This window comes from Takifugu flavidus, chromosome 11 (genome assembly GCF_003711565.1).
Source record: "Takifugu flavidus isolate HTHZ2018 chromosome 11, ASM371156v2, whole genome shotgun sequence".
Taxonomy (NCBI): domain Eukaryota; kingdom Metazoa; phylum Chordata; class Actinopteri; order Tetraodontiformes; family Tetraodontidae; genus Takifugu; species Takifugu flavidus.
This window is the reverse complement of record NC_079530.1, coordinates 5191914-5217438: the sequence shown is the minus strand read 5'-3', so window position 1 is coordinate 5217438 and position 25525 is coordinate 5191914. Positions and strand designations below refer to the sequence as shown.

Below are 25525 nucleotides of genomic sequence, written 5' to 3'. Positions count from 1 at the left end.
AAGCACTCGTGTAAATCATTCAGGCATAAGACGAGAGGGGGGTGGAGAAAGGATGAGTAGGAAGGGAAAGCGCATCTGGGGGGGGGGAGTGTTTGTGAGAGAGAGAGAAACACAGGGCAGATATGAGGACAGCGGCTGCAGCAATGGCAGAATCGACATTGGGAAGGAAAAAGGTGGACGACAGGACGGCGCCAAGAGAAACCGACGAGGCATGAAACTGGCTGGGGAGACATTCTGAGCAGCCCCAACATGGAGGCGTAGCCACAGCAGCATGCTTTAGAGGAGACCATCGCATTGTAGCCTAGCAGCAGCGGCATCATCCGGCCGTCCAACCTGAGAGGAGAGCGGGGGAAGAGATGGGCTCGCAGGTTGTGCAGACCCTGCGTCAGGGTGTTTGGGCATCTCTGACCGGGGGTTGGTACCACGACCCGGATCAGAACAAATTCAACAATTCATGTCACCTCTATCTGTGGCTCTTTTTCTTGATGATGCCTCTGTCACTCCATCTGGTGAGTGTTCGGGATTATATACAAAGAGCATAACATTCTAGGCCGCAAATGGGGTGTGCGGTTCTTCTTACGGGAGCTGTAGGTACCAGCCAGCGTGCCCTTATTGGCGCAAACGTGCTGTATTCTGTATGATAATGCTCTCCATAGTCTGTGTGTCACTGAGGGAAGTGTAGAGAAAACAGGAGTGTCGCAGTATTCATGCAGTGATGGAACGCATGGCTACTCCTGCATGTGGGAGAGGAAGAACCAGGAGGGTTCCTGGTGTTTTAATGGCATAGCGTTTGAAATAGTCTCCCAACAAATGGCAGTTCCAGAATATTTACATGATATTTTAAATTTGTCAATCCGATTATGGAATTAATAAAGAGAAGCTGGTGGTCAAATAGATGAGATTCATGAATAGATGGTAAAGGGTTTCCACCCTAACCTTAATGGTGAAACCCCGAGCACATGTCGGATATGAGTGGACTGTATTTCCCTTAAAACACTGTCAACCTTTTAGAGATTATTTATTTTTCAAGTCTCGCTGCTGCACTGCAACAGAAATACAGCGAGGAAGTTAAAGAATGGTCCTAAGGAAGCAAAAAACTACGCAAACCAGTATGACTTATGTACATCACCAGCAGATGCAGAAGTTTTTCCTTAAAGCTTTTTGTTCCGGGTTCAATAAACAAAATACAGTACATCTGATCATATTTGAGCTCATTGCAACAAAGTAAATGAGTTTCTTGAATGTCAGTTTTGCTCTGGTTGCACAATTAATTACAACCAAAGAACATCACAATCTGAGTATTTGATAAAGGTAAATTATGCATCAAAAGGAGAAAACAATCATCAAACCTTGGTGTAAGAACAAAGTTGTACCTCTTTCCACAGGCTCTACCCCCTACCACCATGGCTTTGAGTATCTACTGCACCTTCACCACCATCTTCTTCATCCTCATCAAGCTGGCCAATTATCGGCTTCATCTCATGTTTGACGAAGGCGAGGCAGTGGTCTGCAACAGCCTCTCTGACCTCAGCAAAGGTCCAGACAAGAAAAGTAATGCCTCAGACTCCTGTGTGCCTGCCAGCGTCAGGTGAAACCACACTGCCACATTTGAACATGAGATAACGAGGATATCAATCTAAATAATATGCAAATCTCCAACCTTTCTGAGTGATGTTCATCCCCTCCATTAAAGCCTTTGATTGATCAGCTAAAAATTAAAATCTAACTGTAAATTTTTGGATAGAATTTTTAAAATTATTTATTTTTAGCCTTTTAAGTGCGTATAGAGATTAAACCAGTCCAAAAAAGGTCCAGACAGAAATATTTTTAGTTCTTGCTTAAAAACGCCAGAAAGATCTGCATGACTTGTCTCTTTCCTGGTCTGATTCAGGAAGAGCAGCACGGTTCCTGACAGTGTTGCCATGATGATGCTGGCTCAGAAACACTCCAGTCCTGTGATCCAGGTGACCATTAAACAGACTGAAACCAACCCAGGGCTAATTGGGGTGGTGAGTGACCATCAAAATGGTTCTTGCCTTCATAAACCTACAGCAACGACTTAAATTGATGCCCTGATTGCAAACTTGTCCCTTAATTGTCTTCCATGCAGGAGTCTTCAAAGTCATCAGAGGTGGAGAAGATTCCAGAAGGTGCTGCTGATCCTCCTCTGGGTTTAATTGGAAAAAAAGGTTAATTTAAAAAAAGGGGAAATTGCAGCTATGAGTGCAGCAATAGTCTTTAAGATGTGTCATTTGGGTTCCATCTTATTCCAGGACAGGACGCAATCCTTGGTCAGGCAGAACCTGTGAGAACTTCTCCAGATGACCTCTCCGGCCCAAATTCCAACCGAACCGACCACCTGCTGCAGGTTCAGCAGACCAACCCCCAAGAAGATGACAGTCAGCCCCAATCTGCAGAGAAAATGGACACAGGCACGATGGTAGACGGCAAAGAAGCATCAGATCATGAAAGAAGAGCAGGGAGAGAGCAGAGGAGGGTTGTAGAGGAGGAAGTGGGTGAAGATGACCAGGCTGCAGGTGTGGAAATGGCAGACGAGAGCCTGCCTCTATCCAAGGGAAGCGATGATGAGGCTGAGGAGGAGAGTGAGGGCCGAAAGGAGCCCCCAGATGCCAACAATAATTCCATGGAGACAACTCAAAACTGCCAGGACAATTTCATCACCATTCCAGAAATCACCGAACAAGTAAGTGTGAAGTGCTTCATGGCATTTTAAACTGAATCAGAGAAACAATTGTCCCTCTGCTTTATCCTACAGGTGGACCAAGAAGAGGAAACATACTGTTCGGATGAAATCGAAGTGGTTCTGGTAGACAACTCTGGTCCTGGGCCCGCTCCGTCTGCCCTGAATGACTGTGATACTGTCAAAATCATCATCACTATGAGCTGCGACCCTCAGACAGCTGCTCAGCTGGAGGAGAGCGTAAAGCAGAGGCTCCTCGAAAACACGCAGGTAAGAACAAAGGTCCACTCTTACTTCTGAGCAGAAACACACAGCTTCTGCATTAACCTGTTTCACACTTCAATGCTCAGAAAGATGCAGGAGAGGGCCACATCAACATCCCTGTCATCACATTTGACTCCCCTGAGGAGGAGATGTTAGATCAGGAGGAGGGAGATGGAGGCTCAGAGGATGACTCCACCCTGAGACAGACCACCAGCCAAAGTGAGGAGTTCCACCTGTGCAGAGAGACGGCCAGTTCTGAATGCTTAGACACGGACCGGAGACACGCTGATTGGCCGAGGACCAGTGACAGCACAGCCGGCCCTCAGCTGACCAATGACAACAGCTCATCGGGTATCGACGTCCCTTCAGATGCAGATAATGTGGATGCCCCAGTGCCAAATGTGGATATACGTGGTTTTCTGCGTCTGCCGCCTACATTGGGCCGCTGTGGGCCTGGAGGAAGGACTCACATCCGCGGGCTCAGCATGGACAGTGGGAAAGATGCTGTGCTGCTGTCCGATCACTCCCATCACACCGTATGTTGACAGGTTTTTTTGTTTTTCACACTTTAATCTTCGACACGTTCGAAGACTTCTTTCTGTCTTCAGGCCACCATGACAACCTCCAAGTCAGACCTGGAAGCAAAGGAGGGACAACCTCCAAATGAATCCAACTTCTTGGAATTTGTTTCCTTATTGGGCTCCCTCAGTACCCGGGCCGGAGGGTCCAGCATGCAAGAGGAGGAGGCAGAGTGCAAAGAGGAAAATGAAGCTGAATCAAAACAAGCAGGTTGGTTCCTTTACTGAGGTGAATGTTTTTATTTTTTATAAACTTCTCAAGATGGGTTAGGGTTAGGGTTAGTTGTATTTAGTTGTATTTAGTTGTATCAGCTTCACCCGACATGTCATTTCCAGCAGTTAATTAATCAGTTTTCTAAACAGATTACAAGTAGGCAGCATAAATATGTTTTAAAGGTAATAAAAACACGGATTGTTGCCAACTCTTAACTAGTAGTACTACTGTTAAAACACATTTCTGGTTTTGATCCATTTGCAGAAAATGTGACTGTGACTATCAGACCTGCTGAAACAATATCAGAGCCCAAAGCAGAGAGACCCAAACCACCATCCAGTCTCCTTACCGACACGTTACAGGCCTCCGCACCCAAACAAATCCCAATAGTCTCACCTGACAGGTCTTTGCTCTCTTCCACTGAATAATGAGGCACATCTTCAGCACCTGAACGCATCCCTGCATTCAAGGCCTCGCCTTATGATTGTGTTGTCTGTCTGTAGTCCACAGACGGACAGAGAGAAGGACCCAGACTACGATTCTCTGCCCTCACAAACCTCGCAGTCAGAGAGCTCCATGCTGCAGGTCATCTGCAGACCAGAAGCTACAAACAAAGAGGAGGCCTACACCTTCCATACTGTGCACAGTAAGAAACAATCTGGTCACCTGAAGAAACGTGATGATACGTCTTTTAAATCTTGTGAGAAGATTGTCTAGATTATAATCCAGTTTCTGCTCGTGTCACCAGGGGACCGGCCGCGTAAACTCTATGCAGAGAGGGCCCTGAACCTGCCTCTCGGAGCTGAGCTCATCACTGGCAACATGTGGTACTGGTGTCAAATATTTCTTTGTTTTTCCCCCTCTCTGACTTGTCTTTTTTGCAACGAGTGTTGTGTGTTTGTCTTCAGCGACCTGCTGTCAACGTCTTCAAATTCCGAGGGTCAGGATGCCGCTGCCGGCGCTCACGCCGACTGCCCCTTTCAGCGCCGCATCATTCCAGCACACAGGCTCCGCCCCCGCAGGACACACCCCGAGATTTTCCAGGTGAGTGTCTCTCCTCTCAGACTCTGAGTTGCTGTCGGCAGCTTGTGACTGTTTGTTGGCGCTCTTCAGGAGGAGGACTCTTTGGATGATTCCTCGGACACTTCCACCCAGGAGAAACCAAGCAGGAAGATTTATTACAAACTCAGACTTTATCCTGGGAAGTGGATCAATGTGTTATTTGACCGACTCACCCTGATTGCCCTCCTGGACAGGTGATTTCAACCCTTTCACTTTCCTCCATTAATGTCTTGGAGAGAAAAAAAAAAATCATCCCTTAAACCTGTTTTCATGGGTGTTTTATGTAGAAATCCAACTGTTCTGGAAAATCTACTTGCGGTCTTCATGGCCTTTCTAGTGTCCTTCCTGGGTTTTGTGCTCCTCAATCACGGCTGCTTCAAAGATTTCTGGGTATTCCAGTTCTGCTTGGTCATTGCCAGCTGCCAATATTCCTTACTGAAGGTAAAGACGTGGTATTAAACAGAAGAACTGTGCACATTTATACATTATAAAGGATATGAGTTGGCAATCTTTTTAGTTTATTTGATTTGAAATTCACTCTTGTGAATTCATTTTGCAGAGTGTCCAACCGGACGCAGCTTCTCCCACACATGTAAGTTGAAGATGATAATCGGATATTGTTGTTAAAACTGAATTATTTGAACCTTTAATGAGAACGTAAATGCGTGTATAGGGTCACAACCAGCTGGTGGCCTACGGTCGAGCAGCTTACTTCTGCATCTTCTGCGCTCTGATCTGGCTGTTGGAGCAACTGCTGAGGAGGAATGATCTGCCTGTCTCCACCCTGTACGGATTCACCATCGTCTGCCATGACACGCTGCACTTCATCCGGGACCTGCTCGTGGGTAGGCCCGAACACATGTGGGCACGCTTGTTTCTCCCAAACGCAGGGGTAAACTTACAAACCAGCTGTGTGTTTTTTGTTTGTGTCTTTGCTGCATGGGGCAGGTTTCACCTACTGCTTCCCCATCACTTTCCTGGTGGGTCTTTTTCCTCAGATCAACACTTTCACCATCTACCTGCTGGAGCAGATTGACATGCACCTTCTTGGAGGGACAGGTTTGCAAAAATGGTCTTTAGAAGATTCATGGCATCTACAGATAATAATGATAATCACTGCAAGGCCTGCAAGATCGAATTTTGATTCTGCTTATTAATGACTCAAAGCAAAGACTGTAAATTTTTTTTAGCATCTGCTTTGTTTTGTTTCTTTGTGTAATAATACATTTTTCACCTTAATTTTATGCGTCAGCTGCTACGAGTCTGATCTCTGCGGTGTACAGCCTTCTTCGCAGCCTGGTCGCCATGGCCCTGCTCTACGGTTTCTGCTTTGGAGCTCTTAAGGTACCGGATGAAGAGCTGCAAGTGAATGTGGTCTTCTTTACTCAGACCAGCTGGTTTCTGTGTCTCTGTGGTTCTAGGAGCCGTGGGATGAGCAGCACACGCCTGCTCTGTTCTCGGGGTTCTGTGGCCTGTTGGTAGTCTTCTCCTACCACTTGAGCCGACAGAGCAGCGACCCCTCGGTGCTGCTGTGCGTAAGACTGTACACTTTTACTTCAAACTGTGTTTTTCTGGATGACTTAAAGGTCTAAAATGACTGAAATGCTGCTAAAAGATAAAAGTTTGTAAATCCTTAAGCGAGCCCACTCCATCGGCGCTAGCCTGTAGATCCACCATTCTTGCAGTCATATTTTTCATCAATAGGTGTCGCAAGACCACAGACGTGGATTTTTAAACCAATGTTCCCAAATATTCTAATGAAGTTGATTTTGTCTTATTACAACAAAATAAATATCAAGTGTTTGTGTGTGTGTAGAAGCGTCATATATATGCAACATCTTATACATGTTTGGTTTACTGAGTTCTGAGATTTTCTCTTTTTTGTTTGACCTTTCTGCAGGTCTCTGGTCAAATCAAAGATCATGCCCGTATTGGCAGAGAGCGAGGAAGAGGAAGATGGAGACATGGACTGTAAAGATCCGCTGCCTGAGAAGCTGCAGAGCTCGATGGTGAGAATTCTCTTCAAGCTTTTGATTGAATATAGCTCAAGATATTAAGACCGTAAAAGCAGACTTTTACAGCTTGAATGTGAAACATGCACCTGTGTTAAACTGTTTAAATGGTGAGGCAGGAATTAACATACTTGTGCTGCTCTGGTGTTCTGCAGAAGGAGATTCTGCTCTCAGATGTAGTTGTGTGCTCTGTTGCCTACATCCTGACCTTTGCCATCACTGCGAGTACCGTATTTCTCTCTCTCAAGGTGAATCACCTAATGTTTCTCTCCTCTTATGTACCACAAAAACACCGACGTGTTTGTCTTTAACGTTTATCCCGACGTGTCCACAGCCTTTTGTCACCATCGTGCTGTACGCTCTGGCCACAACGGTGGGGTTTGTCACCCACTACCTGATCCCTCAGTTGCGGAAGCATCACCCATGGTTGTGGATCTCTCATCCAGTCCTCAAGACCAAGGAGTACCATCAGTTTGAGCCCAGAGGTCAGTGGAACACATGAAAAACCAGATGTCAGAAATCTGAATTCAAATCCTAAATGTGTAAATATGTCTCTTTGTTGCAGAGGATGCCGTGTTGATGTGGTTTGAGCGTCTGCACGTTGGGCTGCTGTGCTTTGAGAAGTACGTCGTGTATCCCGCCATCGTGTTGAGCGCGCTCACCAATGACGGCTTCGCCCTCAGTCACCGCAAGAAGCTGGGAATCCAGTGAGGGTCATAGCCTGCAGATAGCGTTGCGTCTGGCCTGAGCTCGGCCTAAACTGTTGTGTTTCTCTGTAGCTGCGATGTTCTCCTGACGACGGTTGCCGGGCTGAAACTCCTGCGCTCGTCGTTCTGTGACCCCAGCTTCCAGTTCATCACTCTTCTCTTCACGCTCATCTTTTTCCACTTCGACTGCCCGCATGCCTCAGAGAGCTTCCTGCTGGACTTCTTCATCATGTCTATCCTCTTTCACAAGGTTAGAGAACATTTTCTGGTTGTTCTTTGCACATCGACTCCACCTCTTTCCTCATCCACGTATCCATGGATTCTGTCTCAGATGCGTGAGCTGTTGCTGAAGCTCCACTTCATCCTGGTTTACATCGCTCCCTGGCAGATCGCCTGGGGCAGCGCCTTCCATGCCTTCGCTCAGCCGTTTGCCGTGCCTCGTATCCTTTGCTGCAGCATGCATGTGTGTGTGCAGCCGAGCCTTCCGTTTGCCTTAACCGGTGCGTCCGTATCCAGACTCAGCCATGCTGCTGCTCCAGACTCTGCTCACCACCATCTTCTACACCCCGTTGGCTCCCTTTCTGGGAAGCGCCATTTTTATTTCCTCCTATCCCCGACCCATCAAGTTTTGGGAGCGCAACTACAAGTAAGTGTTTCAATCCATCAGGAGTTCAAAAAAAGATTAAATAGAAGGTCTGAAACTTTGGTAAAAAAAAACAAGGTTTCAGTGGTTTATCTTTATACATTCCTAAATTTCATGTTGCAAATTTAGAAATAATTCACAAGTTTGTCTTTTGTTGCAGCACAAAGCGCATTGACAACTCTAACTGTAGACTTGTGTCCCAGGTGGACAAGGAGACAGGTAAAATCTAAATGACAGCTTTAGAGGCTGCCTTTTATTTGATGGAAGAGTATATGTGACATTATTATTCTCAATCATTGCGCTCTCCTCCACTCAGGCTGCGACGACAGCAACCTGAACTCTATCTTTTATGAGTACCTGACTCGCTCCCTGCAGCACTCCCTCTGTGGTGACCTCATGCTGGGCAGGTGGGGGAACTACAGCTCAGGAGACTGTTTCATCCTGGCGTCAGACTACCTCAATGCTCTGGTCCACCTCATTGAGATTGGCAATGGGCTGGTGACGTTCCAACTGAGAGGCCTGGAGTTCAGAGGTACAGCTTTTGAGCCTTTCACCCTCTTCTCTGATGTGACGGCGACTTAACTGTCCGATGGTCGGCTCCATCTTGAAGGTACCTACTGCCAGCAGCGGGAGGTGGAGGCCATCACAGAGGGCGTGGAGGAAGATGATGCGTGCTGCTGCTGTGAGCCAGGGCACTTTCCCCACATGCTCTCCTGCAATGCGGCTTTCAACCTGCGTTGGCTGGCCTGGGAGGTGGTGGCCACCAAGTACCTGCTGGAGGGTTACAGCATCAGTGAGAACAACGCAGCCACCATGCTGCAAGTGTACGATCTCAGGAAGCTGCTCATAACCTACTACCTAAAGGTAGGTTTACTCTTAATGCAACTATCTAGGCTAGGAATCCTTTGTCTACATTTCCTGTTAACATCCTTTTTAAGTGTAAAACCTAATTTATAATGTCTCCTCATCACCCTCTCAGTGCATCATCTACTACCTGATCAACTCTCCTCAACTGTCCACCTGGCTTGCGGATGCCACCATCCAGGAAACGCTGCAATCCTACACCAAGTGGCACCACATCGAACGCGACCCTCAGGTCTTCAGCGTGAAGATTGACGAAGACTACGTGCACTGCCTTCAGGGGGTGACGCGAGCTAGCTTCTGCAATGTCTACCTGGAATGGATCCAGTACTGCACTGGGAAGATGGAGACGGTAGCTCCCGAATAATTCCACTATTGTGAAATGAGTTAAAGTTTGTCTCAATAGCGTTTCATACAGCAGCATTTTATTCATAAAGGCATAGTTGGTAATATCTCATTTATCCTGTGATGTCCAGTTTCTTCACATTTGTCCTGTGTTTGTATCCAGCCTGTGGACAGTGACGAGGACTCTCCTTTAGTCACGCTGTGTTACGCTCTGTCTGTCCTGGGGAGGAGATCACTCGGCACGGCCTCCCACAACATGTCCAACAGGTAAAGTGGTCTAACCTCCGACACGTTGGATGATCACTGAAACACAAGATGTTTCCTGTGGGTGGGGATTTTGGCACTCTTGAACTTTAACCTTCTCTTTTATGAGATCATGTTTGAAAAGATTAAACCTGTCCTTTGAAATGTCCTTTCCAGTGTTTCAGGTAAAAACACTAGGGGGCAGTAGCACTTCAAATCTGGTTCGTTTACATTTATGTTTTCTTTTTCTCTCCCACAATCCACACAGTTTGGAATCATTTCTGTATGGCTTCAACACCCTGTTCAAGGGCGACTTCCGCATTGCCACCAAAGACGAGTGGGTTTTCGCTGACCTGGACCTGCTGCAGAAGGTGGTGGCTCCTGCTGTCAGAATGAGCCTCAAGCTGCACCAGGTGACGTATATTAGTCTTAAATCTAGAGACCACAGTTGTCTTTATGTGCTCCATTAAGGATTTGCCCCTGGCCTCACAGGACCACTTTACCTGTCTGGAGGAGACTGAGGAGGCGTCTATCTTGTACGAGGCCATCACCAACTACCGCAGCAGCCTGGTGATCTGCCACGAGAGCGACCCCGCCTGGCGGAAGGCGGTACTGTCCAGCCGTGACACGCTGCTAACGTTGAGGCACGTGATCGACGACGGCACGGACGAGTATAAGATCATAATGCTCTACAAACGTCACCTCAGCTTCAAGGTCATCAAGGTCAGAAGAATGCTTAAATGATTCATTATTGGTTAATGTTATTAGTATTATGCTAATCTAAACTCATCTTCCGTTATGAAGTTTTTCACCTCAAAGTGGCAACAATTCTTTGTTTTCCTGCTGTAAAATGATAATAGACCTGATAATCTGATGTGTAGATTAATAAGGAGTGTGTGCGAGGCCTGTGGGCAGGCCAGCAGCAGGAGCTGGTGTTCCTGCGGAACCGAAACCCGGAACGTGGCAGCATTCAGAACTCAAAGCAAGCGCTGAGGAACATGGTCAACTCATCCTGCGACCAGCCACTGGGTTACCCCATGTATGTGTGGCGTCCTTCATAATTCCAGTTTTGTCTATTTGCATCCTGATGGTCATTTGATGGTTTTTCAGGTACGTGTCACCTCTGACAACGTCGTATGCGGGAACGCACCGCACACTGCGCAGTATTGGAGGAGGGGCCTTAAGTCTGGATGTCATTCGTTCCTGGCTGTGCTCTAAATGGCTACGGTCAGTTGAGAATAGTTGGTCTTTTCTGCTGGCTGAATATCAGGACTTTTATTTCCTGCCTGAAATATTTGTAAATCCAATTGCCTTCCGAGCGAGAGGATTTACAGATATTGACCTTGGGGAGAGGCTCCACCTGTCAAACTAATGCAGCATCAGACAAATGCAGGAGGGACGTTGGAGCCTGCAGACAGTCCTCGCTTCTGTCTACATTACACATCCTATCAGGCATCATCTTAACATGATTCACATCTGTACATTTCGCTGGCATTTTCATGTGATTCAGATCATATTAGATCTTATTCTGCAGTCAATGAACTGCCCCTGCCTTAATGGCCAGAACACACTTAACAAATTTAGAAGGAGAAAACCTCCAGAATCTCACTTATGCTAGAAACGTTATGTAACAGCTCCCGTGAGTGTGTGTTTATGAGAGAGAGCGTGTGTGTCTTGCATGTGAATTTGCTAGCTTGTGTTCTTTGCACTGACACGGCCATTAATAAATAAATAGGATTTTGTGTGTGTGTGCGTGCGTGCACAGAGTGCGCAAGGACAACCTGACCAGCTGTAACAGTGGCGTGAACATGGAGGACGTGGACTGCGGTGCGGGCGGCTCCTCCTCACTGAGCCACAACCGTCCGTCTTCTGTCATGTCCAACAGCCTGAGCCTCTACCAGCACAGGACACGAGCGTCGCCACACAGACGCAGACACCACAACACAGGTACAAGGGGGGGGAATACAGAATCTGATGCCGTCAGGCTTAAAAACTCATGTTTAAGGCTGAGTTATGTTAGATTAAGTGCTACTAACCAATATTACAGAACTTTATAGATGAAGCTCCGTCCACACCCAATCTTTTAATTGCAGCCAGGAGAGAGTACCGGAGTCGCTCGGTCCAGCCTCAGAGTCAACGTCCCCCAGTCACCAGCCAGTCAGGACCCATACTGGACTCAGGTGCCTCTCATGGACTCGTCCAGCGTCTGTCAAACAGTCAGCTGTCCTTTAACACGTCCATAGCCTCCATCTTCTCCCAGGTAGTCACAAGCAGTGCTGCTTTACCACTGTAAGAGATCGATACTCAATGAGTGGGACGTTCTCTCTCTGATCAGGTTCCCCGACTCTCAGGAGCCAGTGGGATCAGCTCACAGCTCCAAACGGCGCAGCAGCAGCAGCAGCGCTCCAGCCAGGTCTGCACCTCCACCAGGACCCTCGTCTCAAAGCTCATATCCTCATATATTGTTCTGCATCTTGAGCCCATAAACGTTGGGATTTGCTCTTATGTGAGACTTATCGTTGCCCAGGTGTCCTCGTCTTCATCCACGCTTAGCTTGCTGTTTGGGAAACGTAGCTTCTCCAGTGGCCTGGTGATCTCAGGGCTATCTGCAGCCGAGGGGGGAAACACCACCGATACACAGTCCTCGTCCAGCGTCAACATCGCCGTGGGACCTTCGCACCGGTCCAGCAGCAGGGCCACACAGGTAGGCAGCAAACAGAACTCATCATTTATCAGCTGCTGGGATTCAAGTTCTTTGTGAAGCAACAACGTTAAGTTTGGAGTCACACCTCCTCTCTCCTGCCCCTCAGTGGACGTCAGAGCTGTATGAGAACATCGACGCCACCTATTCCGATGCCGCCGCCACGGTGAAAGAAGCCATGAAAGAATCTGGCGATCGACCCTGCAGTCAGAGTTTAGAGAAAACCCAGGATCAGGACTCTGGATCAGCAGCTGCAGAGACTCCTGAGCACAGGGACACCTCAGACACATAAACACACACACATCCATGGATGCACCCATACAGAGCGATCACCCTCAAACACCAGTCTGCCTCTTCTCCTCTCCTCATGTCGTCTCACGCAATCGTTTGAATGTAAGTCTGAAAATGATCTCGGAGTCGGTGGATGAAAAAAAGATGTTTTCAATAAAGCTGCATCTTTCTATCACCAGTCTGCTCTTTGGGTTTTGCTTTAATGAGTTTGGATCCTCCACACAGAAATCCCTTTAAGGCTGATGAAAAACGTATTTTCCCAACAGGTCAGTAGCTGTTGAGGGTGAAATTCCCTATGTGACATTCACCCCGAAGGCAACACGTTACTGCGTTAGCAAAATAAAATGTGCCTCCGTGTTCGTCGTCGTCAGCAAAGAACAAAAATGGAGTCGGGAGAAAAATCGATGAAGTATTTATTGTGGTACATTTAGATATCTTTCTCTAGCAGCACTATTTAATTGACAGTTACCAGGAAGTGACAAAGACAGAACCTGGAGATCATGAATGTTCTACAAAGCTCGATGATGCCGACTCAGCAGAACAGTCCTGTAAACGCACCTGCAACAGCAACTTAAGGACAAAGGAGATAAAACGTGCATTTTCTTTGACTCCCGACTGCAACATCAGTTCATTCAGTCTAAACTCCTCAGGCTAGAGCACCTGTGTTGCTCTCTGGTGCTAGGCTGTGGTAAAGGAATGAGCCCTCCCAGTGTTTAACTCAAACTAGCCAGTTTTTGCCAGGTTTTATTTCAGTTATGTTCGCCCTGATTGGTTGGGCAGGATCTCAGCACCGGTTTTGCCTCCCGATCAAGTGTCAACAGTGTTTTTTTTCCCAACAAGCCCGACAGTAAAAGTGGATTTTAAATTATGCAGATGGTATTTTTTACACCCAGCAGGTTTGAAAAATGCAGTTAGAGCAGAACATTGGGTGTAATTTCTTCTAAATTTACTCTTTGGCTGAGAAAAAATGCTCAGTGTTCAATTTCCTTGCTGAGGACGAGAGGAGATGGAACAGAGGTCAGTTCTGCTCTGATCGGTCAAGGCAGTGATGTCATCTCTGCACTACGCTACAAATTAATCAGGGATTAATGACTTTGACTCGTTAAAAAAGGCGAGCGCACTCAGGGATGGCGCCTCCTTGGCCCCTATGTCCCTTCAGATCTGAGAGGTTGCACTTGTTTTGGAGCCTTTTGCATCAAAACACCCTAATTGAGACAGGTTTGATCATGCATACACAGGTTAGAACCAACAACATCCAGGTGACACAATGAAACATCACTGTCAACACGATGAAACCAGGAGAACAAATATGATTCTCTCAGTAAAAATGAGTGTCTGATATCTTTTATTGTCTGCATACTGCAGTACTAGAATACATACTCATACAGTATTGTTTATAGCAAATAACTGAATTATTTCTTTTATTTAGCAAAAAGCATGCTCAATAGAAAAGAGTCACTTTTTCTAAATCACCTAAAGTGACAGTAAAACTCTGTAATCTATCTACAAAGGCATGGCAGAAAACCGAGAGGCTTAGGCATCGAAATCAATAAAGAAGAGAGTGATTGCCTAAAACTGCTGAAACCCAAGTGTAGCAGCTCCATCTGCTCCGTTCATCCCATTACTCAGTTTATACAAACATCTCTGGAGAGACACCGCAAAGCCGACAGCGTTTGAGGAGGAGGAACAGACGAGTGGGTTCAGGTCTCCGCCGCGTGTTACAGAAGTATCAACAAGCACAGAACAGCAGGTATCACACACCGTCGGTCAGTAAAGCCGCCCGTCTCTGATGCATCGTGGGAGAAAACCAGAATAACAAAATCACACAGTGATAATCTGACTGGATGCGGCTACAAAGAGAAGTGGCGGTCAGAACAGATCAGGTTTGGAGGTTTTGGATGGAGACTAAACTTTGTCCAGCCTGGACAGCTGGACAGAGCAAGTGACCTTCAAGCGTCCCACATCAAAAGGTTACCACCTCACCCACTTAGGACAAAAAAAAGAAAAGGATGGACCAACAAACTTGAACTTGACAAAGTCTTTCAGGAATTTTAAGTATAATTGAGTTTTTGAGTTGAGAACTACTGCGGTCGGCTTCTGGATATGGTTGTTCTGTAGGTTTGAATTTTCACCTCACCAAGACGCCAGCACACAGCCACGTGTCAGACAACAACACATTTATTTGTTTCAGCAAGGATTCTTTTTACCATCACAAAGGCATATAATATTTTCTCTGTATATTACGTGTTTTATATAGATGTATATAGGTATATAATACTTATATAGAAACAAAAATAGGCGTACATTTTTGCTGAAGAGGACTGAAGAGTATCAGCAAAGGGCGATGTAAACCATGGACCATCGAGGACAGGTGAAAGGTGCGGCTCCTCGCCCTCCCTCCACTAACCCACAGTAACAGCTTTGCATAGGCAAAAATGGGATTAGCCCTTAAAAACAGTGGATTCCTGAATTCATTACAGAGATGCAAAACTCTAATTCAGCTCGACACAAAGACAAACAAACATAGAAACAAAAAAGAATGTGGACCAGGCCAAGCTCTCTTCAACCGTCTGGTACAGTCTTTTTCCTGTGCACGTTTTTGATTACAGTGTTAGGCTTCAAGTAGATCTAAGAACGACTAGATGTGAAATAAATTAACCCACATGAGAGGTAGTGAGACACCCCACAGAGACGTGCGTTGAGGGGTTTTCCCCCGGCATCTATGTGAATGTAGACAAAGATACGGGGGAAAGTGAACGCGTCTGTAAGGCCAGAGCTCCTCCGCCTCGTCTCAACACCTCCACCCTTTATAAATGCTCAGCTAGTTTCAGAAACCCGCTCACCTGGGACCTCCGCCAATTTTAAAACTGAGGATCAGGAGACGGTTGCTGGTAAAAATCCACATTGCAAATGCACTTAATAAAGAAAAGTGAAGCGTGTTCTCCACCGTGTCAAAGAAACCATAAATTAAAAGGACGGGGAGCAGGATGTTCTGGTTTCTGCCGCCTCCCTGTAAAACACTGTTACCCGGGTCTCCTGCCAGCCTCTAGTGAGCCACCCACTCTTACAGTACTAAACCAGATAAAACACGCCTCCATTTACAAATGTAAACTTTTAACGTTTTAGTTGCACCGTGACGTGGTTGTGGGGTTCTTGGTGAAACATTCTGGTGTGAACGTCTGCATGAACTCAGCGTGAGGAGACGCAGCCGTGCTGCACAGAGGAGGGCTTTCACTGCACATTTCTTCTACTAAAAATCTAAAATTCACATTTCCTGAATATGAAAGCTGATCCACAGACTGGAGAGAGGGGTAAAATTAGGCTGTGGAACTCAGCAAATGCATGCATGCATGGCGTCATCCATCCAGTCTTCAGGGCTCCTGAGACGTCCGTGTGAGTGCCGTATTGCCAAAGGTCAAATGTACAGTGTAGTTTCACTACGGCGACACTGGCGGCACATCGGCCTTCGTTACCGGCCCTAAAAAAACAATAAGAGTTTGGTTTCCAGCTGGCAGCTTCGCCGGGTTCGGATGACAAATATCGGTGCTGTATGAAGTTCCAAGGAAAAAATATCACGGATGCACGAAAATATTCCGGGTGCGATTTAAACCACGACCGATTCAAAACCAAGCCAACATTGCTGGTCACATCACGACATAAACCACATCCAATTGCACTTAAATAGTCTGCTAGACATCCCCGAATGTCTACAACTACATTTAATTTAGACCAACATTGGCACAAACTTCAGGTAGTTACATGATGTGAACTGCATTAATCAATGAGGTTCCTCACTCTTACAGGCTGAGCTCGCCTCCCAATCAACATGTGTTCTATCCCATCATGTGATATAATCAATAAAACTGGAGGCCCACTTATTATTGTTATTTTTAAGAAGTATATACTGCACTGCACTCATGCACGTTCTACTTACTGCACATCCACAGGCCAGGAACAAAGGTCTCCTTCAAATGTTTACACCACTAAAAAAAAACTAAATGCCCTCATATATTCAAAAATATTAGAGGGTCATTTGGCAAATCGTTAATTTTTATTTTTTCTGGGTTTTCTCTGAGTGTGTAACGGCTTCATACACATACACACGTTTATCATCGCATGCTGTTAAAGTCAGATCAGGAAAAAACCCAACGACTGCGCGAAGGTCGGCCCTGGGTGAGCACGGCGAGCACACACATGCTCGTGGTGGGCAGGTTTAACAGAGCGACGCCTCGCTGCTGACCCTTCTCCCAGCCAGCTCTGGTGGGAAACACCTGGGCAGGAGATAACTAAGCTCCCCTCCCACACAGCTTCATATGCTGCCAGTATAACTTCACAGATTCGGTGGCGTCGTGTTTGGCACCTGGGTGACAACTCTACGGTCCGATTGTGATCATCAAAGGAAGGTCACGACCCTCTCCGGTCTAAAACCTGACAGATGGAGGTCAGGGACCAGCGAAGCCCCGCCTCCCGCAATGGCACGTTCTCTCCCACCGACACCAGGTTAACTGGCAGGAATGTCGAAATCCGCAGGTTTGATTTGACGCCCTCCGGCGCCACTTCCCTCCCCCGCCTCGGGCCCCTGTGCTTGTCCGGCTGAGATGGCGGCACTGAAGACGATAAAACGCGGGCAGCGGGAATCTTGGACACGTCGTAGTCGCGCACGAGAGAAATTCGAGCAGCACTCGCGCCGCCTTTTACAGGTAAAGGCATTGTGATTTTTCTCTTTACAGTTCATGATGTAATAATTAAACATGTAGCTGCCCAACCACAATTCTAGCCCTTACTTCTCCCAGTAAAGTATCCTAAAGAAGGAAAGCGCTTGGACGGGACAGGCGGACAGATGGATGGACACACGGACGGATGGATAAACTCGGTGCCGTTGCTGCAGACGCCATCATCGGGACCAAAACTGCGCTAAGCTTTAGATCGGCACAGGTAGAGTTTTTTCCCTTCTCTGAACACAGAAGAGACAGATTCCTGTCACACATCTTGGTAGTAAAAACACAAAAGGTTGCAGTCCGCGGCTAACGTTGTCGGCTACTGTAGAAGGATAGTTACATGCAAAGTCAGTGCGTACGGGCATCTTCCACCAACTACCACGGATTTCATGTTTCAATGGCAATTAAATAAAACAACAAAGGGGAGAAACTGGACAGAATATAAAACAGGAGAGACTGAAGAGCATGACAGTGAGGGCAGAATGAACGAGGTGGAAATATTACAGTACAGGAACAGTTGGCTTGTCTTTTTTTGTCTCTCTGTTTCTCTCCCGCTGTCGGAGGAGTCCAAGTGTTAGCAAAACAATCACTGGCCAGCATCGTGATTGGTCTTAGACCAACAGCCAACCGGCAAAGGTCGACCTGGCTCCAGTGGAGGAGTGGATAGAAATTGCTTTAAAAATATAAATAGAAAAACAACCGACTATCTTGGAAGTCACTCAGTCTTTTTTCAATCAAGAAAGAGGGAGAGATTTTTCCAAACCCTACTTCTGGCACCATAGTAGTATTTGAATTTAAAGTAGTCTTGTTGGCATCTGATGGCGATGAGGGGGAGGGGGAGGTGGGGTGGCGGTGTTGGTGTGTGTGTGGGTCTAGGGGTCGAGGCAGGCGCGTCTCCTGTTGGCCAGGAGGTCTCTGTAAAGGGAGGAGTTGAGGAAACGGGGGAAGGAGTCACGGTGCATCAGGGTGTAAATCTGGAACTGGGCCTCCTCGTACATCAGGTTGCTGGGCTCGGCCAGGGTCTGGTTTATTCCTTCTCTGACCCGCGAGTCCAGGCTCACCTGGGTCAGGAAAGAAACACAGATATGACTGAGTTAAGCCTTAAACAATCGAAAGCAACCTGGAAGGGACAAAACATTTTGTGGCCTCTTGGTGGAGCAGCAGCAGTGAGTGCTGAATATACCGTAACTAACCTGTAAATGTTAACGTGTTAAATGTTAATGTGTTGTTTCCAGTAGGGTCTTTGAGCTTTTGAGAGATTTTATTTTTTATTTTAACAGTATTTTTGTGGTCACAACACTATACAGATGTTACAGGTGTAGGATGGTCACATGTCAGAGTCAAGCTACTCTGCCAGACTGATCCAGAAGCGCAGATCCAATCTCCCAACTCTCCTGATGCTAAACGATGTGCAAGTAAAATTTTTTTTGAAGGTACCTCTTTGGGTGATAGTATGGACACATAGTCTTCGTATATGATCCTGGCTTTCTCATCCACCAAGGCGGAGTCGGTCTCTTTTTTCAGATCTTCGCAGGCCAACCAGAAGAGCAGGTTGTCCTCGCTGTATTCAGAGCGCAGGAACTCCCGGAACACCTCTCGGCCCTCTATAGAGCGCAGCATCAGCTCAAAGCTCCTCGACCACGACAGCACCTCCTCCAGACTTGGGCGTCTAAGAGGTCGAGAGGCGAGATAATGTAAAAGTGTCGAAGACACACAGACACACACACATAAAATCGGACTTACTGTTCTTCTGCCGCCTCAATGCTGTCCATCTTGGTGCAGGTCTGCCGTTCACTGCGCTCCATCCTGTCCTCATTCCTGGATCAACCGTCACAAAAGCCTGAATTCAGTGCCCATTTTATTGACATTTGATTTACAGCAAAGACTCAAAATCTATTAACATGGATTTTTTTTCCAAGACCAGCATTAAAACTAAAATATTAAGAGGAATAATCATTTATTACACAATAAGAGCACATTAGTTACAGGCAGGAGCTGTAAATAAATCACTGACGCCACAACCATCGCTAGCAAGTTTAGCTAATATTTAGATATATGGCTTGATTATGTTGAACATTAACAGCTCCAATATGGACCTATTGAGAAAAACTGCCCTAGACAGGCAGGAAGAACCGCTGCACAGCAATAATAATGTGAAGAGAACTGAGCATCTTCATATTTTAACTACAACTCATTAACACACAACCACATTAACTATGGTCCCTGTAAACTCTAAGAATGTACATTCAAAGCTGGTGAACAATAAAGCTTTAGTAAACACTGTGGAGGACACACACAGGCTGGCCTCTCCACACACACTCGACGCTCTATTTCTGTCCCACCGTGGAGGATCTTTCCTTCCTCTTACACTCTCGTCAAAGTCTCCATTGTGTAGCAGTAATGGGATAAGCCAGCAGAAGAGCCCCCGGCTTGCTCACAATACGGAAAAATAGAAGGGCTTGTCTCCACAGCTGTTTCGCATGTGATGTGCACCGAAATAGAACGCACCCCGTCCTGATAAAGGCTCTGTGATCGAGGATGAGAAACCTACCAAAGCGGTCATGGAGCTCAAGTCCACACCGACAGTGTAGAAAACCCACAAACAGCCACGAACACGCGACTCCAGACGTGTCCTGGAGCTCAGGGCCCTGAAAACTGATGACTCTTCGTCCACAAGCTGCTGCCACTCCACATGAAGTGGTGTGAAAGAAGCGGCGCATTCTGCGCTCGCTGCCCAAAACAATGTTTCATTCAGCACGCTCTCCTGGCAAGAGAGCAGCCATGACCAGGCAATTAAAGGAGCCACACAGCTCGTGCAGCCTGCTGCCTTGCTCAGGGGCTACTTCAAATATTGGGCGTTTTGCTTTTGAAATCATGTGATTTTTTTTCTCCTCAATGGGCAGAAACTGGGGCTGAAGATGTTTGATCATACAAGCAGCTGGCCAATGACTGCTTAGCAATAGATTAAATATGGTGGGAATCGGTAAGAAATCCATTTTAGCAGCAAACCTAGCAAAAAAACAGACTGTGAACAGCGTTTTCCTAAACCCAGTGATGGAGAAACAACTTTTTAAACACTGGAATATGAAGAGCTGAGCACATTTGAGCTCCTGGTGCACAGCAGACTCAGCATAACATACAGAGTTTATTTTGTCTTTACCAGAGACACTTGCAGCAGCCACACCAGCAGAGACAGCAAGTGTTGGGCCGAGGCTGTCCAGGGGCCTGGGGGGGGGGCTCGATGTGTGCCGCCTGCCTTTTTCTCATCTCCACTCCGCTCACACTCCAGGGCTGCGTGACGAGCACATGCAGAGAACAGAAAAGAATTAAACAGTCTTCAAGTAGGCAGCAGGTTTCAAAATGACTCCAGCAGGACTCCAAAAGGATTCCCTCTTTCTCTTAGGAACAAAGCCAAATTTTTAATTTGCAACAAAGACGCAACATATATATTTATCCAACTGGTAGACAGGAACATTTGCCAATTTTAAAAATAGCTTTCGTGTTTTTAGATCTCTCTGATCCACCTTCATCAGATTCTCCATCACACTCGCTGCCTCTAAACACCTTTGACAGATGTGTCTTTGTTTAAAGATCTTAGCTGTGCGAAGTGAGGCTTTTGCATATCGTCCACCACCAGGTGTCACCGTTTCCACTGCAGCGCCAGTGAAACTAGTGCTGCGCTTACAAGCACCAGAAATCCTGAAATGGCTGGAAGACGAAAAATATCAGAAATAAGACTTGGATTCAGCTTTTGAGTTGGCACCAGACCTGCACCAGACCTCTGACAAGCCTTAAAACAAATACTCTATATTTGCGCCCAGGTGTGCACGTTGAGGTGTGGCTGGACGACCTGTTTACATTTGGCGGCGCTGCGCCAGAAGAAAGCGATCACTGACCAAACAAACACCGAAAGTCTAAAGCTTTTGTTTCTTCTGTAACTGAAGGCAGCAAAATCAACTTCACACTGCAAACACAAGAAATCTCGACATGATGGACCTTTAATACGTAGATTAACATGACCCACCTCTTCCTACGTATAGAACTAATCAGTCAGACTAAGGGTGGTAAACTTTTTTATTCTCTGTGCCAGTTTTGAATATCTTCCTTCCTGCATTCTAGTTCATGTAAAATTTTGTTTACAACCCTCAGGGCCGGAGTCACGCTTACCATTAATTAATGAGTTCCTAAAAACAGGTCAGATGGAGCAGCCATGGCATGAGGTAATTGGTTGCTGGACGTTCGAAGGCTGGTCGACTGTCTCTCTCTTCGACACTGGGGATGGAAGGCAGAGCGAGGAACTTCTTTTCACCACGAGGAGGAGAGATCGACGGTCTCACCATCCCTGGGCGGCGAGCACCAAAAAAGGGACACAAAAACCTACTGTGAAAGTCTGCTATTTCCCTACTTCACACTCCTGGGATCCAGAAAAAAGGGTCATTTATGGGCTCAGGTGTGCAGGGAGCAGGTTAAAGTACGGCATCTGAAAGACAAAAGGAGGCTTTTTACAACCAGGATGGCATCGGTTTGCCCACAAGAGCGTGGAAATATCACACTTTCATCAACACAGATGCACATCGGCACATAAGAGCTGAAGCACAACCTGTGCAATGTTATGCGACGCAGCCAAGAACCATCTTGTTCAATCGTAGAAGAAGCTACCATGGAGTCACCCGCTAACCTGGAACTGGGCTGTCAATGACAGGCGTCACATCCTCGTCGCCCTGTTCCACATTTACAAATGGACTAAACAGCTCAGGGACCCATCATCCTTCATGTCAATCAGAGCCAGAGATTTTAGATTCTTCCAGGCTCGGCACAAAAACCTCGGATGTAGCTCACGTGTTAGCATGTGTCACAGTTAGCATTAAACCCTGTGAGCTGCTGGGTTTGCTGCTCAGTGATACATTGAATGCAGATCGGCAGCTAACTTGCGATATCTTGCTATAAAATGTTAGATGTTGGATTACAGTTAAACACTTGTCACACCACCAACAGATGCTACCAAATCCGACACCCTGAGACGCACTGGGGCACACTGGGTCGCACGGGGCCACGTCCAGGAGGAAGGATCCAACTTAATCTGCGTGTCCTGCAAGCTTGAATTGTCATGAGGTCATGTTTGTACCCATTTTAAAGGGAGCTGAAAGGCTCACGCGCAACCATAAATCAAACAGCTGTTTGTTGAGTGGACGGATGGTTTGTTTGCAGCCTCTAAATCCAACTTTAGCCAATAAAAGCAAACTTGGTTTGACAAAGTTTTAGATGATTTCAGGTAAATGTCCAGTAGAGTGCAACACTAAGTTTCATGGGTCAATCAGAGCTAACTCCGTGCTAAAAGGCTAACAGGTGGGGTCAAAGGTTAAACAATTTAGCACTCAAACTATCATGACACAATTCTTGATGCTGGTCATTAACGTTGCATTTATTTTTAACATATTACCAATGACATATTGCCAATGAGCAGTAAAGAGTGCACTAGACGGCAGGAAGAAGAGCAGCAATTATCTCTGTAGAAACTCTTCTTGTTTTGTGTGAAATGCAGCACAAACGACAACTAAGAGCCCACACTTAGCTACTATCATCATACATGACACGGGACGCTGTCTTAATTCCGCTCTGCTGTCAACCTCTCTGCCCTCGTGAGCAGCATCTGTATCTGTTGAGAAACAAAAGTTTCTCTTGTACGTCTATCGTCTCCAGACTGACTTTACGTAGTTGTCTGCAACGAAAAGGCTGTCGTGGATGGAAAGGTGTAACTGGATGACAGGATTCCACTTTTATTTTAAAAAACAAAAAACAAAAAAACAATTATTGTTCTGGAGCTCAACAGTTTTGGTTTCTTCCTCCTTTAGTTCTGAGGTGATATCCAACATCAGGCAGCTGAAATAAGTTTGTCCTGCTGCTGTGTAGTGGACGCCACCTTCACATAGACGCTGCAGACGGAGCCGTTCCCACCGATTCCACACAACTGACGTGCTTTTTATGACCCTTTTTATTTTTAGAAATGAACTGATCGCTTTCTTCACCAGATGCCACTTTTACTCAAGTATGTTGTGAGAATGATCTCACGGTAGGGAGGAGCCTATGGCAGCCTGGAGACATCATAGAGGAAATAATTGATTTGACGAATGTCCTTTTAACATCGTCATCATGATATAATTATTACAATTTTAAATGGATTTATCGTGCTCAAACAGATGGCACTTTTTTTACATGAATACCTACAAATGGAAACCTGTTGACTAGCTGCAGTTAATCAGAGGACCAAATCTTCCACATCCTCATTTCTTCACACTCTGTGTGTGTAAGAGGCTTTTATTCTCACCCAGTAAAGGTTAGACTGCTAATAAGGAAAGATCCCAGTTCTCCGACAGGTTCCCAGTAAGTTTTTGGAAATGTGAAGGCTGATGTCAAGCACTCCTTAAACCAGATCACTCTGGTTAGTGAAGTGACAGAAGGTTATGCAGCGTCATTGATTTATTAGCACTTCTTTAATAAATGTGATATCATGCTACATTAGGCCACTTTGGAACATCTCCCTCAGCACCAGTTATCACCAGTTAGGCCACAGTTGTGAACTGACCTCTGCGACCGTTGTGACACTTCATCAAGAAATGGGGCGTCATTATCGCAACGTAAATATTAATGTGGAAAAAATTGCATTGGTGAAAGAAGTGCATTTTTAAATTGCACAAAGACATGAAAATTCTTCAAATGTTGTGAATGTTCATTTCATGAAATGTCAAAGGTCATCAACTATTATGGTTTACCGTGTTAAACCCGCGGAGTTCATGTAAATGTCAGGTGATGTGCTGCTGTGTACACCTGAGGAAGGTAAAGGTTCACTGTTATTCTTTAAATACTGAATATTGACACCATTCTGCGGGCAAAACAGCCGCCGCAGAGCAGCAGCTCTGGACGGTCGCTCCGAAGGGAGACCAGCAGCTGAATGTGGAAATCAGGAAGTCTCTCAGGAAATCGAAGCAACGTTACCTGAGCTGCTCTGACTCACACACGCACACGCACACACCCATGGGAAACCCGCAGCCTGGGACGTGCACACGAAGCTTCATTCCCAATGCATGCGAGCAAAGGACACAAACGTCAAATAAATGTGCCCGAGCCACCTTCAAAAGTTCATTAATGGCTGCAGCACTGAAGCTGTAGGATGGAGGCTGCTCGGACCTGGAGCATTAGCTCTGCCGGCTAAGCTGTGCTGCGCTGCCTGTTCTCTCCTGCAGCTGTGCGAACCAACCGAGCCCAGCCGCTGCAGGTCCCCCGACCCGGGCAGAGCAGTTCCCCTCCCAGCTCACACTTCGCACAGTAATAGAGGAAGTGAAACGCACCACCGAGACCCTGACAGCGAGCTATATTAACGGAAATCAAACAGCGCCCTCACTGCAGCGCTAACTGTAGCAGACAACTAAAAAAATCCGCTATCGGCAGCGAGCGGAGCAGCTGAGCCGCAGCTAGCCCCGTGCTAACGGCGGCTAACGAGCCCGTCAGCAGTCTTTCCCCCAATAATTCGCCTCTTACCCCGGTGTGCCGGGCTGTCAGTGTCCTCCGGAGACAAGGGGGGAGCTGGGCTGACCCGATCCGTCCTTAACGACATGGTAAACGGGAATCCCGCGGTGTAATGTCCATGGCCGCTGTTTTTCTGCCATCCGCCCCACTTCAGCACCGAACGCCGCCGAGCCCCTGGATGCACTGCGCAGGCGCGCTGTCGCCGCCGCCGACGCCGCCGCTCTGTGGCTGCAGCCAGAGAGAAGATGCAACGCGGAGCTTCAACATTGAGCCTGGAACACGTTCACACGCACGTGCGCGCGACACCTCTGCTGCACAAAACACTGACCTTTGTGGGACCTAATAAACTGCTCTTCAGATACTTCAAAGATTGTAAATCTTCTAAATTCAATCTCAATTTTTTAGAATGAAAGTAATTGTCCTACTTTGGTCCCACATTACCCGTGTACTGTGTGTACAGTGTTTGTCTGAGCTGGTTTAAATTATCTTTATTCTGATGTCACACGGCAACACTGTAGAAAAACCGGAACAAAGGTCTTTTAAACATTTTTTTAAATTCATTTCACCGAAATGGAATTGAATGGAAGTCAACAGCATCTTAATGTGATGCTACACTATATTGTTCTACACAGGGGGGCACCAAAACTCTGCTGTCTCCTCT

At 46.6% G+C, this 25525-nt stretch overlaps 2 protein-coding genes across 4 annotated transcripts; one reads left to right on the top strand and one right to left on the bottom strand.

Annotated features, from left to right (window-relative positions):
• Window positions 1-82: 82 nt before the first annotated feature.
• pcnx2 (pecanex 2) lies at window positions 83-12800 on the top strand. Of its 2 annotated transcripts, none has more exons than XM_057046956.1 (40): window positions 83-509; window positions 1386-1588; window positions 1892-2009; window positions 2111-2189; window positions 2274-2704; window positions 2777-2971; window positions 3052-3501; window positions 3574-3754; window positions 4022-4160; window positions 4261-4403; window positions 4506-4584; window positions 4666-4801; window positions 4871-5013; window positions 5107-5260; window positions 5379-5411; window positions 5493-5664; window positions 5768-5878; window positions 6072-6163; window positions 6241-6350; window positions 6720-6828; window positions 6987-7079; window positions 7166-7316; window positions 7397-7538; window positions 7611-7788; window positions 7870-7978; window positions 8055-8184; window positions 8342-8400; window positions 8498-8713; window positions 8792-9045; window positions 9161-9394; window positions 9551-9654; window positions 9899-10043; window positions 10123-10353; window positions 10512-10669; window positions 10741-10857; window positions 11366-11577; window positions 11724-11890; window positions 11966-12043; window positions 12158-12334; window positions 12441-12800. In XM_057046956.1, exons 1-40 carry the CDS (start codon window positions 357-359, stop codon window positions 12621-12623), a joined length of 6369 nt encoding a protein of 2122 aa, XP_056902936.1. In that variant the 5' UTR covers window positions 83-356; the 3' UTR covers window positions 12624-12800. The 2 variants fall into 2 exon arrangements, with proteins under 2 accessions (XP_056902936.1, XP_056902937.1); XM_057046957.1 differs by having other exon boundaries at window positions 84-509; window positions 11396-11577.
• A 218-nt stretch (window positions 12801-13018) lies between these two features.
• Window positions 13019-25076, bottom strand: rgs17 (regulator of G protein signaling 17). Of its 2 annotated transcripts, XM_057047597.1 has the most exons (7): window positions 24877-25057; window positions 21722-21820; window positions 21508-21612; window positions 20501-20631; window positions 19084-19158; window positions 18778-19009; window positions 13019-18401 (listed from the first exon to the last, which is right to left on the bottom strand). In XM_057047597.1, the coding sequence occupies exons 3-7, from the start codon at window positions 21508-21510 to the stop codon at window positions 18213-18215; spliced, it is 630 nt and encodes a 209-aa protein (XP_056903577.1). In that variant the 5' UTR covers window positions 21511-21612; window positions 21722-21820; window positions 24877-25057; the 3' UTR covers window positions 13019-18212. The 2 variants fall into 2 exon arrangements, with proteins under 2 accessions (XP_056903577.1, XP_056903576.1); XM_057047596.1 differs by having other exon boundaries at window positions 21508-21820; window positions 24877-25076.
• Between the last annotated feature and the right edge of the window lie 449 nt (window positions 25077-25525).

Excerpts from the sequence above, each read along its gene's own strand:
- pcnx2 (XM_057046956.1), top strand. The coding sequence starts at position 357 with ATGGGCTCGCAGGTTGTGCAGACCCTGCGTCAGGGTGTTTGGGCATCT. Across the intron at positions 2,972-3,051 it reads GGCTCCTCGAAAACACGCAG|AAAGATGCAGGAGAGGGCCA; the intron begins GTAAGAACAAAG and ends TTCAATGCTCAG. Across the intron at positions 5,261-5,378 it reads GCCAATATTCCTTACTGAAG|AGTGTCCAACCGGACGCAGC; the intron begins GTAAAGACGTGG and ends TTCATTTTGCAG.
- rgs17 (XM_057047596.1), bottom strand. Across the intron at positions 19,159-20,500 it reads GGCTGCTGCAAGTGTCTCTG|GAATGAGGACAGGATGGAGC; the intron begins GTAAAGACAAAA and ends CGGTTGATCCAG. Across the intron at positions 19,010-19,083 it reads ATTGAGGCGGCAGAAGAACA|ACGCCCAAGTCTGGAGGAGG; the intron begins GTAAGTCCGATT and ends TCGACCTCTTAG.